General features: G+C 31.5%; 1 protein-coding gene and 1 non-coding gene across 7 annotated transcripts; both read left to right on the top strand.

Moving 5' to 3' along the window:
* The first annotated feature begins 5,736 nt into the window (after nt 1–5,736).
* On the top strand, nt 5,737–5,843 carry LOC128035713 (small nucleolar RNA R71). Its single transcript, XR_008192264.1, has one exon. It is a non-coding gene; the product is annotated as a small nucleolar RNA R71 (small nucleolar RNA).
* Nucleotides 5,844–13,379: 7,536 nt separating this feature from the next.
* LOC105763682 (uncharacterized) lies at nt 13,380–17,772 on the top strand. 6 transcript variants are annotated; one of them, XM_052625849.1, is made up of 6 exons: nt 13,380–14,081; nt 14,308–14,425; nt 14,524–15,076; nt 15,404–15,504; nt 15,729–15,764; nt 16,301–16,494. In XM_052625849.1, exons 3-6 carry the CDS (start codon nt 14,900–14,902, stop codon nt 16,359–16,361), a joined length of 375 nt encoding a protein of 124 aa, XP_052481809.1. In that variant the 5' UTR covers nt 13,380–14,081; nt 14,308–14,425; nt 14,524–14,899; the 3' UTR covers nt 16,362–16,494. The 6 variants fall into 6 exon arrangements, 4 of the variants coding, with proteins under 4 accessions (XP_052481809.1, XP_012437443.2, XP_012437442.2 ...); XM_012581996.2 differs by having other exon boundaries at nt 13,381–14,081; nt 15,031–15,076; XM_012581989.2 differs by lacking the exon at nt 16,301–16,494 and adding an exon at nt 17,402–17,772 and having other exon boundaries at nt 14,308–15,076.
* The last annotated feature ends 1,137 nt before the right edge of the window (nt 17,773–18,909 follow it).

Below are 18,909 nucleotides of genomic sequence, written 5' to 3'. Positions count from 1 at the left end.
GAGTTTTATTCTACCTTAATTGGACGACAAAGGCAAGCAAATTGGGTCACAAAACAGTCCAAGCAAGGGAGAAAGAAGCCCAATTCAGTAAGGGCATACGAGCAGCCCAAAATTAGCTTTTAGAAGATTTATTCAAAGGTCCTTACACTTGTAAAACAATTAAAAATCAACTCAAACAATCACTCAAGAAATCAATCGTGAATCAAGAAACCAACAACCTCCCCTCTCCATAATTCATGGCCGGCCAAGCAAAGGAGAAACCTAAGGGATATTCAAGTTATTTTTAGAGAACTTCTTAGCCATCCCTCTAATATAAATACCAACATTTACTTCCCATTCATTCATCCCTCATCATTCAATGATCCCTCACTTCACATCTTTCCTTTCTCTCTCACGCATAAACCATTCATTTCCCCCTATTTAACTAGAAATTCCTTGAGAAAATTCTCTCTTGGCTAGCCACCTTGAGGAGCATCTTGTGAAGGAGCAATTACAAAGATTGAATGAAGCCTTGCCATCAATTTCTGGAGGATTGTCGAGATTATTTCAGACGTTCTTCTTCCTTAATCTTTATCGTTGTTCAACATGTTTGCAATTTGCTTTGTTATTTTTTCATTAACAATGATAACTTAATTTTTTTAGCTAGAATGGTTACATTAAGTTGATTAAGTTCATTTGATTTGTATTCATGATGCTCTGTGCCTTAATCAATCAAGCTTTCAATTAAAATCATACATGTATTTCATTCATTAAAATGTGATTGAATGCATTAAAAATTAGATGATCAATCCTAGCCAGATGATGATTAGTGGACACAATAATTGAAAGGCGCATGGTTAATTTAGGTCCTAGCCCGATTAAATTAAAGGTTCTTAATAATGAGAAAGAGCTCTATTACCTTGCATAACTTTTAGATTCATGTGATTAAATTGTTTCAAACCTAATCCGTCCTTGTTACTTCACATAAACTCTAGGAAACCCTTAGTTAAATATGATCATGGTAGTATGCATGTTTTTCTAAGTAAAAGATTTCGAAAGGACATAATACTGGTTTGAAAAAGTTCATGAAAGATCGAGTTGCCATGGAATATTTTCTGGAACATTGTGAACATGATGAAAATGAACCAAGTCAATTGTTGTAATTACTCCAGCCTATTCATGTTATTGTTGTTAAAGCTTGCAAATTTGCTGCTAAATCCATCTCATCCATTTTAATTATTCATACACTTAGGTTAATTTGCATTTAGGTTAATTTTGCATCTAGTTATTTATTTTTACATCCAATACTCAAAATTATTGTGTTTTCACTCCAAATTGTAAAACATTAATTTTTCAAAACATTGATTAACATATACAGTCCCTTTGGAGACGATAACTTTTTTACTTACTTATTACTTGATAACGACTATGTACACTTACACAAACCCGAGCGTCACAAAACCCTAGACCAAATTCGTACACGTGCTTTCAGATAGGCAGATCATTGTCATTCCCAGCTTTCAACCAAACAATCATCTCCGCTATTCTCGTACCACGAACTCCTACGAGTGTGGATTCAAACAAATTGAATCAAATATAGAACCAAAAATATTTTCTTTACTTTCAGTAGAAAAGTAAATCTCTCTAAATAGAAATCAGTAGAATTGCAATTCCCATAAAATAAAATTTATTCCTAAAAAAATTATTTTCCACTATTTTCTGCCAAAATAGCAATATTAAAAACTTCAAAGAAACTTGTGTTTTTCTCATTCAGTTGGTATGATTTGAAGCCTACTAGTTCTATCTATTTATAGGGAGAGTTGGTAAAGTCCTGGTTGAATTGGTAGAATACAAATAATATTATTTTGATAGAAAAATCTCCAACTCGCTATTATTTAGGGAGAGGGGCAGCAACCCTAGATTTTTCTTAGACTTTAACCCGACACTTTATAATTTATTCCAGCTTAGTACATAGTTTTTTTTTATTTCTCAAATTAAATATAATTTTCTCAATTAATTTAAATTAATTAATTTTCTCAACCCTATTCTAGTTCTGTTAAAATCATGATAAATTTATCGTAAAAGAATCTATAAGAAAATATACTTTATTTGTAACGCCCTCAACTTGACCTGATTCACCGAGTTCAGATCTCAGGTGTTACAACACAAAATACTTAACAAAATATCGAAATAGTTTACATAAACTCTTTAATGAAAAACATTTTACTTATTATTTTAATTGAAAGACTGAATGTCTAATAACAAAGGAAAATATTTAAAATAAAATAAAATATTACAATAGGCTTGTTACAACTCATTACAGTACAAAAGTTTGCTAAGATAGACTCTTAGAGCGTAACCCTAAACTAAGCCATTAGCCCACTGTATGCATAATAACCCACTTCGCTGCTACCTTGGCGCGGTCTTACCCTATCCCTCCTGGCACTTTCAAACAACTGTCACACCTGAAAACAAGAACAAATCTTGTAAGTTCAAGAGAACTTAGTGAGTTTTATTACAAAAAAAAAAATTCCTTGGTGGATACTTTATTTTATTTGAAGAACATTTGTGCGCTAACTACACTTCTGAACCAATTACTTCCATTGCGGATGGATATTTTACAGTTTCGGCATACACTTACATGCCAACTTTCATACTCTTAACTTATCAATATACCATTCAAAAGAATATACCTTCAGAGCCTATTTTATATAGACCAACTATTTACACATACATTCATTCCAAAACAATTGTTCACAGATGCTAATTGCTAGCGGATTCATACACATTTGGCAGGTACTCACTTTGATTTGCATACCATCAATTTACTAATCAAATCATACACTGGCTCGATATCATACAAACTCACACTGATAATGTACTATACAAATCGTCCAGATGAATTTCAATCAACCTTATTACAGAACCTCAAATACTCAGAAAATACGATGACTCAGTTTCCATAAGATTCCAAAAACATGTATGATACTATTCAAATATGGCGTATACCTGTAAACTCGAAATTATATAGGATTTTCTTAGCACTTTTTACCACATTTTGACTTAATAATTATATTAATATTGATTAATTGTTAATAAATTAAGTGGATTTTGTTTAAATGTTAAAATTGGACATGAATTTATAAATTATTGGAAATTATGCTTTATTACAAGATTTTTGTGCATAAATTATATTATTTTCATGATAATTATTAATATGTTAATTTTTATTATGCAGTGAGTCCATGGAAGATGAGATTATCATGATGTTGCATGGACATGAACACATCCACATTACTAGGATGGGGAAAACATGCAAAATTAGGTCATAAGAATGTTAATTTTACCCAGCAAAAATGTTGTTACGAAGTGGACATGTCTGGTTATTTATTTGGATCATGAAACCATCCAACAAGGGGGAGTCAAGCTCAATTTCGGAACAAGCATATGGCTGCCCAAAAATCAGCTTTGGGATATTTTATTGGAGGTCTTTGTAGTTGCAATTTAATTAGAAAAGAGCCTTGGAAGATTGCCTTTGAAATCGTCCATTCTATGCCAAATTATAGCATGATTTTGTGCTCAAAATAAGCAACCAAATCACCACCATTTCCACATATTGTGGTCGGCCATGTAACATCCCTTACCCAAGACCGTTTCTGGAGTTGATCATGGGGCGTTACTTGACTTAACTTATTAGTTCGGGGCATAAAAATTTGCTTTTAAAATTTATTTCACTGTTCACCATAATGTTGTGCACCTGCACAGTAATCACTAATTTAACTATAACTTGAGTTACCAAACTCGAAATTTAGATCCGTAAATTTTCCCTGAAACTAGACTCATATATTATCTTACCATTAAATTTTCATAATTTTTGGTTTAGCCAATTAGTACATTTTATTCATTAAAGTCTCCCCTGTTTCACTGCCTGACGGTTCTAACCTTTATTCACTAAAAATCAATTTTCTCATCGTATGATTTTCATATGGTGTTCTCACTTGTTTCTACATAAAATAGACTCACTAAGGAATCTAGAAATATAAATTATAACTCATAATTATTTGTTCACAATTTTAATGATTTTATAAAGTTAAAAAAGGGGACTCCAAAAACCATTCTGACCCTATCTAACCAAAATTCAAATATCTTAGAATATAAAATTCCTTTTCCCACACCGTTATTTTTATATGAAAATACACTCGATAAGATTTAATTCTATATATTATTCACTTTCTAATTCATTTTATACTATCCTTGGTATTTTTCAAAGTCACGTCATTGCTGCTATCCCAAAACTATTTCATTGCAAATTTTTACTCTTTCGTAATTTCTAGGTATAAACTATCACCTAGGCATTCATAATACCGAAGATATTCTTACTTAGCCATTTTAATAGCTAAACATTATCACATATTTACACATCATCCTTTAGCAATGTCATAAGGACATACATTCAAAATGACTAAGTCCCTATACATGCCATAGCTCAAACATTGATCATCATAAAATACCGAGTTGTTGTTGTTGTTGATAGTGTGAGCGCTCTTCTACGTCTTTAAGATCCCCGAATTAGCTTTGCAATACTATAAAAGAAGGAAAATAAAATAAGTAAGCATAAACTTAGTAAGTTTACAAGCAAATAAATAACAACATTTAACACAAATAATTATACTCAAATGTCATGATCTTTAATTTTCTCTTTACTTACTCTCTTACTCGTTCACTTACTTGTTTACTTAGATAACTCATGATTATAACTTACTCTTCTCTTGCTGAAATGTTGGTTCTCAATTGATAACAGAATATGTTCTTAACTCTTATACCTCACCTGAATTTGCTATTTATGCTTTTACTTGAACTTTCATGGAACATAATTTGTTTACTAGCCCGTTGAGCCACATTGGAATAATAAGGATACTTGGGTCTCTTTTCTGATAATAACATGCCAAAGCCATGTCCCAGACATGGTCTTACATGGGATGTTTCTTGTACTGCCAATGACATATCCCAGATATGGTCTTACATGGGAGTTCTCATATCGGTGCCCATGCCATGTCCCAAACATGGTCTTACGGGGGACCTCTCATCTCGGTGCCAACGCCATGTCCCAGACATGGCTTACATGGGACCTCTCATAACCTCAATGATGCCAATGCCATGTTCCAGTCATAGTCTTACATGGGATCTTTTTACTCAAATGTCATGACATTTGTATCCGATATATTCCTTATGTTTCAACGGGTGTAATTATTGTTCAGTCCAACTCCTTGGTTACTCCAAGAGAAGTTTGGATGTTTTCGCCATGAAGGATTATTGAAGTTGGATTGTAGTCCTTGTCCACTTCTATTTTAGTGTTGATTCCCTACATAGTAAATAAACTAGGGATTTGATGGACAATTCTTGAAAGAATGATTGTCCCTACAATATACATATGAAATAACATCAAAGTAACTCAGTGGCTGAGCTGCAACATGATTTAAACCATTAGTAGTAAACTGTTTCAACATTGAAGAGATAGAAGATACTTGAGTTTAGAGTGAAGTAAGGGCATCTACTTCATGCACTGCTGCTACTCATCTTTCTAAAGCTGCTCAATTTGTCAGCCACTGGTAGTTGTTACTGACTATTCTCTCGATGATTTCGTAAGCCTTATTATAAGACTTCGATAAGAGAGCACCATTTGCAGAAGCATCTACCACCAACCTTGTGTGTGCGTTGAGACCATTAAAAAATGTTTCCAACTGGATGCAATACGGAATCCCATGGTGAGGGCATTTACATAGTAGCTCTTTGAATCTTTCCCATGCCTCATATAGCGACTCATCATCCATCTGCTGAAAAGTGGTGATCTTATTACGTAACTTGGCATTTTTGCTAGGTGGAAAATACTTTACCAAAAATCGTTCAACTAATTCTTGCCAAGTAGAAATTGACTTGGGTGGCAATGAATTAAGCCATGCTTGTGCTCAATCTCACAACGAGTATGGAAACAACTTCAACCTTAGCGTGTCTTCAGTTACACTAGCTATCTTGAAGGAATCGCTCACCTCCATAAACAATCAAAGGTGAATATGTGGATCTTCTATGGGCATTCCACTGAATTAGCCTATTGTTTGAAGCATCTGAAACATCACAGGCTTCAATTCAAACTACGATTCCTCGATCTGCAGTCTACTAATTCCCAGATTTAACTTATTAAAAAGTGGCACAACATACTACCTTATAGCATGATCCCTATAATCAGCAATAAGGATTGGATTACGAAAATTAGCAGCTCCATTCCCTTGAAAATCATTTTGATTCTTAGGTCTATTTCTACGGCTTGTCTCTGGGCTAATCTTTCTTGTCTTTTTTGTGTAAATGCCCGGTCGACTTCAGGGTCTATAGGTAGTAAATCGATGATTCGATATATGCTCATGAAGACCTAAAAAGAAAATCACAAAAAATAAAGAATAAAAAAATTAATAAAAAAAACCAAATTGCAAGAAATAATTTCACAAATAATGATTAAATTAACAGTCCTCGGCAATGACGCCAAAAACTTACAATGTTCGGGTTTGTGCAAGTATACACAGTCATTATCAAGTAAGAAATAAGTAAAAGAGTTATCGTCTCCACATGGGCTATATATGTTAATCAATATTTTGCAAAATTAATGTTTTACAATTTGATGAGAAAATACCATAATTTTGAGTGTTTGATGTAAAAATAAATAACTAGATGCAAAATTAACCTAAATACAAATTAACCTAAGTGTGATGAATATTAAAATGAATAGATTGATTTAGCAGCAAATTCGCAAGCTTTAACAACAATAACATGAATAGACTAGAATAATTACAACAATTGACTTGTTTCATTTTCATCATGTTCACAATGTTCCGGAAAATATTCCATGGCAACTCGATCTTTCATGATCTTTTTTAAATCAGTATTAAGTCCTTTCAGAATATTTTACTTAGAAAAATATGCATACTACCATGATCATATTTAACTAAGGGTTTTTTTAGAGTTCATGTGAAGTAATAGAGACGGTTTAGGTTTGAAACAATTAAACCACACAAATCTAAAAGTTATGTAAGGTAATAGAGCTCTCTCGAGTTATTACGAACCTTTAATTTAATCGGGCTACGACCTAAATTAAGCATGCACCTTTCAATTATTGCGTCCATTAATCGCCATCTGGCTAGGATTGATCATCTAATTCTAATGCATTCAATCGCATTTCAATGAATGAAATACATGTATGATTGATTGAGGCAGAGAACATCATGAACACAAATCAAATAAACTTCATCAGCTTAATGCAATCATTCTAGCTAAACAAAATTAATCTATCATTGTTAATGAAAAAACAACACAGCAAATTGCAAACATGTTGAACAATGATAAAGATTAAGGAAGAAGAAACTCTGAAATAATTTCGACAATCCTCCGAAAATTGATCGCAATGGCTTCTTCTGATCTTCATAATTACTCTTTCGCAAGATACTCCTCAAGGTGGCCAGCCAAGAGAGAATTTTCTTAAGGAATTGCTAGCTAAATGGAGGGGAAAATGGACGGTTTACGCATAAGAGGGAGATGAAAGATGTGAAGTTGGGGATTGAGGAATTATTGAATGATAAGGGATGAATGAATGGGAAGTAAAGGGTGGTATTTATAGTAGAGGGATGGCTAAGAAGTTTACTAAAAATAGCTTGAATATCCCATAGGTTTCTCCATTGCTTGGCTGACCATGAATTGTGGAGAGGGGAGGTTGTTGGTTGCTTGAGTCATGCTTGATTTCATAAATGAATCATGCAAGGGTTGGATGGTTTCTTGGGTGATTGTTGGGAGCTGATTTTTAATTGTTTTACAAGTGTAAAGACCTCTGAATAAATATTCCAAAAGCTGATTTTGGGTTGCTTAAATGCCCTTTTCGAATTGGGCTTCTTTCCCCCTTATTTGGACGTTTTGTGACCCAATTACTTGTCAGACTTGCTCTTCAATTAAATCAACTTTAAATGGGTCAAAGTGACCTTCTCTTGACCCAATTTGCTTGCCTTTGTCGTCCAATTAAGGTAGAATAAAGCTCATGTCCATGTATAAATAAAATAAGCTTCACAAATTATTGGGTCTATTTGGATCCCTCCTTCTTCGGTATTAGAATCGAACCGAAAAGGGTACGAAAGATCCCTCCTTTTTTGGCCTATTAGGTCTAGAGGACCGATTTTTTTAAAGGATCAAGAACGGGGTTTAAAAACCTGACTTTTGGGTGACTCCAGCCACCGTCCACGGCGGGGCCGGTGGCAGTTTCTCGCCGGATTCTGGGCAACTCCCGGAGCAAGCAGAGAGAAGAAGGGAGAGCCTTATGAAATTTTTGTAAAAAATTTGAAGGGAAAGTGATTTTTTTGGGGTTTTTTTTATTTATAAGGTACCAAAACGGTACCGTTTTGGGAGGGTTTAGAAGAGCCCCAAAACGACATCATTTCGGGGCCATCCGGGCCGACCTGACTCGAACCGCCTAGGATTCGCATGTTTTCTCCCTAGTGGGATATTTGCTCATGCGATCCTTCCGCTTTTGTGACGTGTCGCAATTTGGTCCTTTCTTTTTTTATATTTTGGACGCATAATTTTTTGATTGTTTCATTTTGGTCCGGGTTGAAACGCTGCGTTTGAGGGCTGGGATATTGCCCAGTCGGTCCCTCATTCCTTAAGCGCATTTCATTTTAGCCCCGAGCCACCTTCTTTGTTTATTTACGATTCTGAACCCGAATTTCAGTCCATTTACAATTCGATCCCTGGCCTGTTTATTATTATTATTATTTATTCTTTTTTTTTCTTTCTAAAAAGAAAACAAAATTGTTTTATTTAATATTCCATTTAATGATATTTATTTATTTGTTTTCAATTTTTTAATCAAAATTACATTAATTTGATTTTATTTATTTATTCCTTTTTTTGATTTGGTTCGTTTATTTATTTAACCATTATCATTGCAATCTTATCCTATAATTTATTTATTTGTTATTTTCAAGTATTTTTAATATTTAGATTTATTAGTATTATGTTTATTGTTATTGTTATTGTTACATCATTACTTGCATTATTATTATTATTATTATTCATGGCACTAATATTTATTAGTTTTAATGTTATATGTATATTTTATGATGATGTATGTTATGTCATTATTACTATTGTATTGCATGATTTATTACTTACCCATTAAATATTCTACAAACATAGTTATCTTATGTTTTTGTTGTACTATACATTATCTGAAATAATTGTTTGCCTTCACACGATATTTGTATAAATTAAATTTAGATCTCGTTATACTTCATTAATTCTTACTCAAATTCAAAAAAAAAAAGAGAATTTTCAAAATAAGGTGACATTTTGTATTTAGGAATTCAAGAATGTCGTGCCCTAACTTACGGGATTTCGACTTTCTCGAAAAACTTGAATACATGAATCAGTTAAAACAAGGTTTTTAACGTTCTCGGGAATTAATAAAAGATCATGTTCTAACTCACGGGACATGATCTCTTTTAAACCCGAGACAGTCAAACTCTTTCAAATAAATAAATATTTTCAACATTCATTCTCATATTGAGAATTTTAGACATTGTGTCCTAACTTATTGGACATGATTCTTTTTCTCGATTAACATGAAAATATGTTTTTCTCTTTAAATTTTTCAACATTTTGATAAAGGATCATATTTTAAATTTCTTTAAAGTTTTCAATTTCACGACACTAAGACACTAAATAATCATCTAGGTACCAATTTTTGGGCGTTACTATGGTGCTAATCCTTCCTCGTACGTAATCGACTCCCGAACCTGTTCTTTTTGAATTTAGCAGACCAAAAGCATTGTTTTAACAAACCTAAATCGTTTATTAAAAAAAACCATTTTACGAGGTGACCCGATCACACCTTATCAAAAAGGATTGGTGGCGACTCCTGTTTTTGTTTTTTTGTTTTCGTTTTTAAAATCCAAGTCGACCCCGTTTCATCAAAAAAATGGTGTCAACAATGCCCTTTATCTCAATATAAACACAATTCACCCAATTAACTATCAAATATTCGGGATTAACATGATTTTTTAAGTAAAAAGGTGTCATAAATAACTATAAAAACTCTATATAATTTAGAGTTTACAGGTTTATTGCCATAAATATCACAAATAGGGTCAGTTTTTAAAATTTTAATTTTTTGCTGCGCAAAAAAATTGTTTTCTAATCAGATTTTTTCAACAGGTATAGCCCAACGACTAAGGGTGTGCGAAAAATTTCTTAACCAAAAAAATAGAAGTGAACTGAATCGAAAAAAATTAAGTTTTTTGGTTTATTTAGTTTTTCGATTTAATCGATTTTCATGTTCGATTTAATTGGTTTATTCGAACGGTTTTCGATTTTGACATTGTAAATTGAATAAGCCATAACCTATAAGGCCAAAAGCACATAACCTATTTACATACCCAGATCCAAAATTAAACCTTAAACCCAAATACCTATTAAAATATAACACTCTTAAAAGCCTAAACCAATTAAAATTTAAAACCCAATACCCATTCATATTTAAAATTCAAATTATCAATTTGAATTTTTATGATATTTATTTTATTTTATTATTTAATATATAAAAACCTAAATTGATGTATACTTATTAAGTATGGTAGAAGACATGAAAATTATATGTTGACCATGTAAGAAAATAAATACTTTTGAGTTCATTAAAATTATTTGATTTAATTTTAATATTTTTATAATGAATTTGAAATAAAATTAAAATTAAAATTAAAAGTAATACAATATACTAAATGAAGAAAGAAGACAATTATGTGAAAAATTAAAGGAAATAAAATTATAAGCACCTCAATTAGAATTTTTTTCCAACTAAAAAAAAGCTAAAAATCGAAAAACCAAACCGAAAATTTTCCATTAAGTTTATTCGGTTTTTCTCCCTAAATCGATTCGGTTTATTTGATTTACATGGATAACTCAGTTTTTTCGATTTATGATATAAAAAACCAAACCGACCAAATGCACACCCTTACCAGCGACAACCTCTACCACCCACCACACTTTTTTCCCGCTAAACAATAGCCCATGGCGGCCAACCGTCACACTCGCTTAATTTCCCTTTTTGACCCAACGATAAACTCTAGAATATACCATGCCTCAAACCCTCGGCTAGACAATGATCGCACCACACCCGTCAAGTGCAAATCACACAAAACCGTGAGCACCACACCCGATCGACACTCTCTTACTTTAGACGCAATACACCAAAACAGGTTTTTAGCGGCATTTTTAGCGGCGTTTGGACAAAAAAACGCCGCTAAAAATCGAGCATTAGCAGCGCTTAACATAAAACGCCGCTAAAGATCGAGCATTAGCGGCACTTTAAGGAAAGCGCCGCTAAAAATGAGCATTAGCGGCGTTTTCTGGAAAAACACCGCAAAAAACCTAAGATCAACGGCACCGTTTTCTGACCTTTCGGGGCTTTAGCGGCGTTTTCTGAAAAAGCGCCGCTAATGCTCTAGCTTTTAGCGGCGTTTTTGAAAAAGCTCCGCTAATGCTCTAGCTTTTAGCGGCGTTTTTGAAAAAGCGCCGCTAATGCTCTAGCTTTTAGCGGCGTTTTTAAAAAAGCGCCGCTACTGCTCACAACTTTAGCAGCGTTTTTGAAAAAGCGCCGCTAATGCTCAGGCTTTTAACAGTGTTTTTAAAGGAGCGCCACTAATGCTCTGGGCTTTAGCGGAGTTTTCCAAGAAGCGCCGCTAATGCTCGTGGCTTTAGCGGCGTTTTCCAGGAAGCGCCGCAAAAATATTTTATCAATCTATTTAATTTGTTTATTTATATTAATTAAAATTCAATTTATTTTTAATTGAATATTTGTCAAAAAGGGATAAATTTGAAATAATGACACGTAGAAATAATTTGAAATAAAAAACATAGAAAAATATTTGTTAAAAATGGAAAATTTAAAATACTATTATTTAAAATAATTTTAAATTTTTTTGTGTACATGATTGATTGATTTTAATTTATATATTAAATAATTTCATATATAATTGTAAAAGATACGGTAGTATTAATTTTAAAATATTTAATTAATTATCATTATAGTTTAGGGTTTAATATATATGGTTTAGGGTATATGATTTAGGGTATATGGTTAATTTAAGATTTAAGGCCGATTTAGGATTTACAATTTTAAGGTTTATAGATTATGGAATTAGGGATTATGGATTAGGGGTTAGAGATTAAGAGTTAGTGTTGTAAGGTTTATGAATTCAGTGTCAGGTTAGGGTTTAGGGTTTAGATTAATTAGTGTGTTCTAATTTATATCGAATAAGGTGTAGGGGTTAGGGGTTAGGGATTTGGGTTAGGGTTTAGGGTCTAGATTAATTACTGTTTTTAATTTATATATTAAATAAGATTTAGGGGTTAGTAGTTAGGGGTTAAGGGTTAGGGGTTAGAGGTTAAGAGTTAGTGATTTAGGGTTTAAAGATTTGGGGTCGGGTTAGGGTTTAAGGTTTAGATTAATTAGTATTTTTTAATTCATATATTAATTAAGTTTTTATATAATTGTAAAAGAGGGGTTGGGGTTTAGGGTTTATGTTTTATGATTCAGGGTTTAGGAGATAGGGGTTAAGGGTTTAGATTAATTGGTGTTTTCTAATTTATATATTAAATAATTTTTTATATAATTGTAAAGAGATAATTTTAATTTTAATATATTAAAATTATGATTATAGTTTAAATTATATAAGAGATAATAGATCAATTTTATACATATTAAATGGTTTAGGATTTAAGGTTTACTTTAGATTTGTTAAATGATGAAATTTTATACAAATTAATTAATTTTTTATATTTAAAATATTTAATCTAAATTTAGATTAAATGGTTTAAATCATTTGATATATTTAAATATTATATTTTAAAAAATTGATAAATAAATTAATGTAACAAATTTTAAAAAATTGATAAATAAATAAATTAATGTAACAAATTAATGTAATGATTGACAATAAAAGAGATAATATGAATTTTAATTTATTAAAATTATCATTAATATAGTTTTTAAAGTTCTTTTTTCATATTTTAAATTTTTTTGTTTTCTTACATAAAAAATTATATAAAAATTTTAAAATTTATCTAATTCTTTTAAATATTACTTAAATTTTCAAAATTTATTTATTTAAAATTGATATGAATTATATAATAATTAAATATAAAATTATAAAAAAAGTCAATCATTAGCGATGTTTATGAGAAAAACGCCGCAAAAAGTAAGCAATAGCGAAATTTTTCAAAACGTGAAGTTTCAGTGTAGAAATTTAATTTTATTTTTTGTGGCGTTTTTTATAAACACGCCACAAAATTCATCTTACTTAAAAAAATTCGCGCTAATTTTTTCCCAAATTTCCCCCTAAAACCCAAAAACTAAAAAAACCCCAAATTTCCCCCTAAAATGGAGGCACTAAAGACGATTCATCTTCTTTGATGAGAGTAGCAGTGTGAGGAATGGGAGTTCATCTTCTCATTTGTTGAAACCTGAATCTGGAGAGATATTGAATTTTGGTGAGAGTAAGAGAAGTGGGAATGGGAATTTGTTCACAGGAAACTCTCCGTTCGCCGTGGAGAACAAGAAGAGGTAGCCAAATTCAAGAGGGAGCAACGAAGAAGCTTCTTTTGTTTACTTCAAGTGTAATTTTACCTTCATCTGGTGTGGTGAAATCAAGTGGGGTGCCGGGGATTCAGATCACTCTGATCTTGAAGCTTCCGTTGTTAAGGAGGCCGATAGTAGTCGAGTCGTAGAGCCTGAAAAGAGGCCTCGAAAACGGGGGAGAAAACCGGCTAACGGAAGAGAAGAGCCTCTAAATCATGTTGAAGCGGAGCGTCAAAGAAGGGAGAAGCTTAACCAGAAGCTTTTGGGTGTCTGTGACCCAGTATTTATTTTCTTGGATGATTGATTTTTATTTTGCAGGTGTGATTGTGTTTTATAAATTGGACGTGGTTGAGGGAATGAGCATGAGAGCACTTATTGCTTACAGATTGATCTTCGCCACTGCTTGTATAACTCCAGTTGCTTTCATCTTTGAAAGGTAACTTTCACAATTCCTCATATAATCTGTTTTTTTTAGTGTATAGGTTTTGATACCAGAATAATTCAAGAACTTAATCTTTGGTCAACCAACATAAACATAGTCAAACATGGTGGACACCATGTTTAAATTATTCTTGTTATGTTTGCGCATTATTCTTTCTTTTTTTTCTTTTTGCGGGTTTCTTATTTTTGTTACTTTTCTCATTTCCATTCTTATTTTGCAGCCTGCAGCGTGTTGTAAATCGTTAAGACAAGAAAAGCATTGATCTCCAATGGGGTGGATTGAAGAAAATATGAAATCAACTCATATTAGACAAATTCTCTCTCAAGCCATCAGCCACGGTGCGTTTCCACTTTTCTCTTAATTCTTTAAAATCCTTTTATACTTCAAAAAATTCCATCGGATAATGATTGAAATTTTTAGTTTAAATCTCGTTAAGGAATGGTTATTTCATCGGCACTGATAATAAGGAAATGATTGATTTGCATTATTGGGAGCGAGTCGCCGGTGGTGGTTGTGCTATCTGGGAGTATGGAACCCAGTTTCAAATGAGTGAGCCAATTTTTTACACGTATTTAAAATTAAGTATTTCAAAATTTTGAGCTTTGATTTGTGATAGTCATATAAATTTAAATTTGCGAAATGCAGGGAGATATATTTGTGATAGTCATATAAATTTAAATTTGCCAAATGTTGAACTGGTTGAACGACAAGTGACAGAAGGTTCTCATGTTCTGATGTAGAAAATCTCTAGAAAGTAGAAACAAATAGTTTTGATAAGGTTAACACCATGGTAAACTCTAACAGTCTTGTTCATGAGCTGTGTACTAGTGGTTGAACATTTTCTTTGGTGTTATGGCTGTAAATTATTTGAATTAACGGGTCCCCGCCTCGTTATTCTGTATGCTGGATTTAGTACATTGCATGTTTGGTTATGCTTTGTCAGGTTCATGAGCAGCGAGATAGCAAAGAAGCTGATATACTCACTAAAGGTAGCATATCCTTGATATCAAGCTAGTTGAATGTGAGCAAATACAAGTTGTGGTTTGTTTGTTTGTTTTCAACGAACTTTAAACTTTTTATTATCAATCATGAAAATATTTTCTGACTATTAAAATCTCTTTCCCCACGAATGAAGTGGAGAGTGGACGCTTCCAAATAGTTTTGTTTGTTTACTTGTGGAATGGTCTTAAATACATTGCAAGTTCTTCTCGTTTTTTCATGTGTGTGTGTGTGTGTGTGTAGTTGATCATTCTTTAAATATCTTCATATGTACAGCTACTGCTTGAGTATGCTAACCTTTTTAATCTTTTGACTAGACATATTCATCAGGAGACGCTAACCTTTACGATGACAGAATGTTGTACACATCTAGTAATTGTTGGTTGCAACAAAAATACATCATGGGCAGAGCTGTTGGGTAAATCAAACACCATTTCTCAAAGTGTTAACAAGTTCTAGGAGTGAAAACATTTGTAAAACACTCTGATTAGGAATTTCTTGCATCACCATTTGTGTTGTATGCTTTGAGTTTCAAGTTCATCACACTTCAATAGTAAAATTACTCTTCTGTTTTATTATTTATTGTATTTTTAATTGTATATATCTTCTCTGAACTAATGTTTTATGTTTTCTGCATGGCAGAAAGGATCCCACAACGTTCACTTATGCTTACCTGAGGTTTGTTCTAAATTTTTCCAAAACTTGGGCTGCCCAGAAAAAAAAAACTTGAAATAGGTTTACTTGGTACTAGTTAAATCGGGCTTGATTTTAGATAAATCTAATTATTATCTTTAAGCATGATATGTTCTAATACTTTGATTTAAGCTTTTGATGTATGTATTCTAACTATGGAATATCATGTTCAAATATTCTACAAAGAAGTTAATTAGGAGATTCTGCAATTGTTGATGGTAATTGGAATTTAAGCATGATATGTTCTAATATTTTAAATTTATATTGATGAATACTTTCCACCTATATTGACTTAAGTGAGTAGATATATCAGTAGTGTACATTTTTTATTCCACAAACAATCTTAAAAAGTTGAGATATTATTATTTTTAGATGTATTTTTTAATAATTTACTATAACATTATAAGACACCTAATTTACTATAACATTATAAAACAATCTTAAAAAGTTGAACTAATTTACTTATCTTTGCCATGTTCACTATGGTTTGAACAGATTAAGTTACTCTTATTTTCATGCAGAGCATGTAGGAGCCAAATTTGTGGTTCAAATTTGAAGCCATGCTCAAAAGTTTTTCTCTAAGGCTCATTGCTTTGAGTTCATTACAAGATTTCCTTGATTAAGTAAATGTATTATATCTTTTATTACCAAGATTTACTTGATTAAGAAAATGCATTGTATATTTTATTACCTTGCATATGTATTATTTATTTTAGTTTTGATTCTAAATTTTATTTTTACTTAAGTGTTCTAACTTTTGGATTTTAATTGTTATTAATTTATTATTTTAAATTCTAAATTTAAATTCATTAATTTTTATATTTATATTTAGTTTTAAAGTTAAAATTTTCAGAGAAAATTTAATTTAAATAATATTTTTATTTATCCTTAAAACATAATATAATATTTTTCATTGAAATAAATATTATTTGAAAAAAAATTATTTTTTTAAAAGATATTTTATAAGCGGCGTTTGTGTGAAAAGCGCCGCTAAAGGTCTATTCTATAGCGGCGTTTGTGGGAAAAGCGCCGCTAAAGGTCTTGGTCTTTAGCGGCGTTTGTGGGAAAAGCGCCGCTAAAGGTCTTGGCCTTTAGCGGCGTTTGTGAGAAAAGATCCGCTAAAGGTCTTGGTCTTTAGCGGCGTTCTTGGGAAAAGCACTGCTAAAGTTAGCGACGCATTCATTAGCGGCGTTTTTGGCGGCGCTCGCTAAAAAGCGCCGCTAAAGGCCTAAAAAAGCGCCACTAAAAGCCTGTTTTAGTGTAGTGACGCTAGAGAAGAGACCTCCACTGCTACACCACTATTGCTACCATTAAACATTATTATGTTTGATATGGGGACAAGTTTTTTAGACCATTTCTAGTTAGGCTATATAGTTATAAGTTATTAAGGACCAAATTGTAAATAACAAAAGTTGTTGAAAGTATATGCTATAAATCGATAGTTTGAGGTCCTTAGTGAATAAATACGAAGTCCAAATATGATTTGATTGAGAAAATTGAGAGATAAAAAGTTTTCATATATTAGGTCTTAAAGGAACTTAATTGAATAGATTGCATATCATATTTAATTGATATGTCTCTCTATGTTTAATATGTGAAACTAATATGTTTTTTGTAATCAGATTTATAGTATGTAACTAAAGACGACATTGGGAAGTCGAGAGATAAAGGAAAAATGAAGGCTGTAGACGAGTAGCCCTATTCGATTTGTGCTTTCATGATTTGATTTCAATTCATAGCCTATTAAATAATAATTTAAATAAGGTAATAATGTTGTTGATCTCAGAATCCCATATGTTGGCTTGATGGTCAAGGTGTTTACTGTCCTAGATGAGATTTACATTCGAGTTGCGTTGTTGTTAGGTTTTGCCTTCCTAAAAAAAAAGTTGTTGGTATATTTGTGATATGGTGATTTGTTAGAAATATTGTAATTTGTATGTGGATGGATTCATGCTATAATATGATAAATAAATGAATGTGTTATTCAATGCTATACTTCATACAAGTTTATAACTAGTTTGAATAATAACCAAAATTAGAATTTCTGTAAAATTAAACTAGGCCCCTCGTTTTCTGATTCAATATTACCAGACATAAGGTATTTTTTTTTTAACCCTAGTTTCATTATTTTCGTTTATTTTCTTCCATCATTTATGTCTAAAAATATCAGAAGAAAACCTAATTATATCTCACTCATAAAACTCTTTTTTTTAATAATTATTTTGTTAATTTTCTTCCCACGTTTTCCCCTTGTTTTAGATAACTTTGTCTTTGTTGAAAACTAGGGTTTTCTCTAAAGGTGAGTTGTTGGTTTTTTGCGTTGAAATTAAGGTTTTCAGATAAGATTTTTACGATTTTCCTTAAAGCAAGTGTGGGTTTTTGTGGCTTCCCAAATATATAATCATGTGAGTACCCCATCTTTTATCTCTATAGCATTTTTGGATTTATTAATTTTTTTTGGTTAAAAAGAATTTGATATCTTCCTTTTATTGAGCTGGAAAATGGTTGGTTTAGTGTGTTTGATGTCTTAAATTTTGTGGGAGCGTTATGAAATTAAACATTTTTTTTCAACTTCTTGAATGAAGTTTTGTATAGATATATATATAAATATATTATATTTTACCACTGATTTCCCCAATGGTGACTCCTGGTATTTTGTTCTGGGGGCTACTTAATTAATTAAACTGGTTTTAACCGATGAACTTAGATACAATGGTGACCCCTGGCAATTAATAAAATAAACTTATTTAGATAAATTTTTGATCCAATGTTTTGTTGCTATAACATTTTTAATACAATACCTTTTTTTTATCATAGTTATACATTAATTTTGATTTTGGATTAATCATATATCAATTTATATTTATATTGAGTAAGTATAATCATTTGTATATGTAATATTTAAACATAAAATGGTGTTAATATTTTGATTGAGTCAAGATCACCAATTAATCGAGTCCCAATTCAGTCATAAAGTTACCAAAACCCCTTACTTTTACGAAATAATATATATTATTTTGAAGTCAAATTTTTCATAAAATCTAAAAATTACTTGTAATATGATAGGATTCATACCCAAAATATTATGATAATTAACAATTCAACTTTCTATTTTAATCAAAGTCTATTA

This window comes from Gossypium raimondii, chromosome 12 (genome assembly GCF_025698545.1).
Source record: "Gossypium raimondii isolate GPD5lz chromosome 12, ASM2569854v1, whole genome shotgun sequence".
Lineage (NCBI taxonomy): Eukaryota > Viridiplantae > Streptophyta > Magnoliopsida > Malvales > Malvaceae > Gossypium > Gossypium raimondii.
Note: the sequence above shows the minus strand (reverse complement) of the source record. Positions and strands in the feature narration are given on the sequence as shown.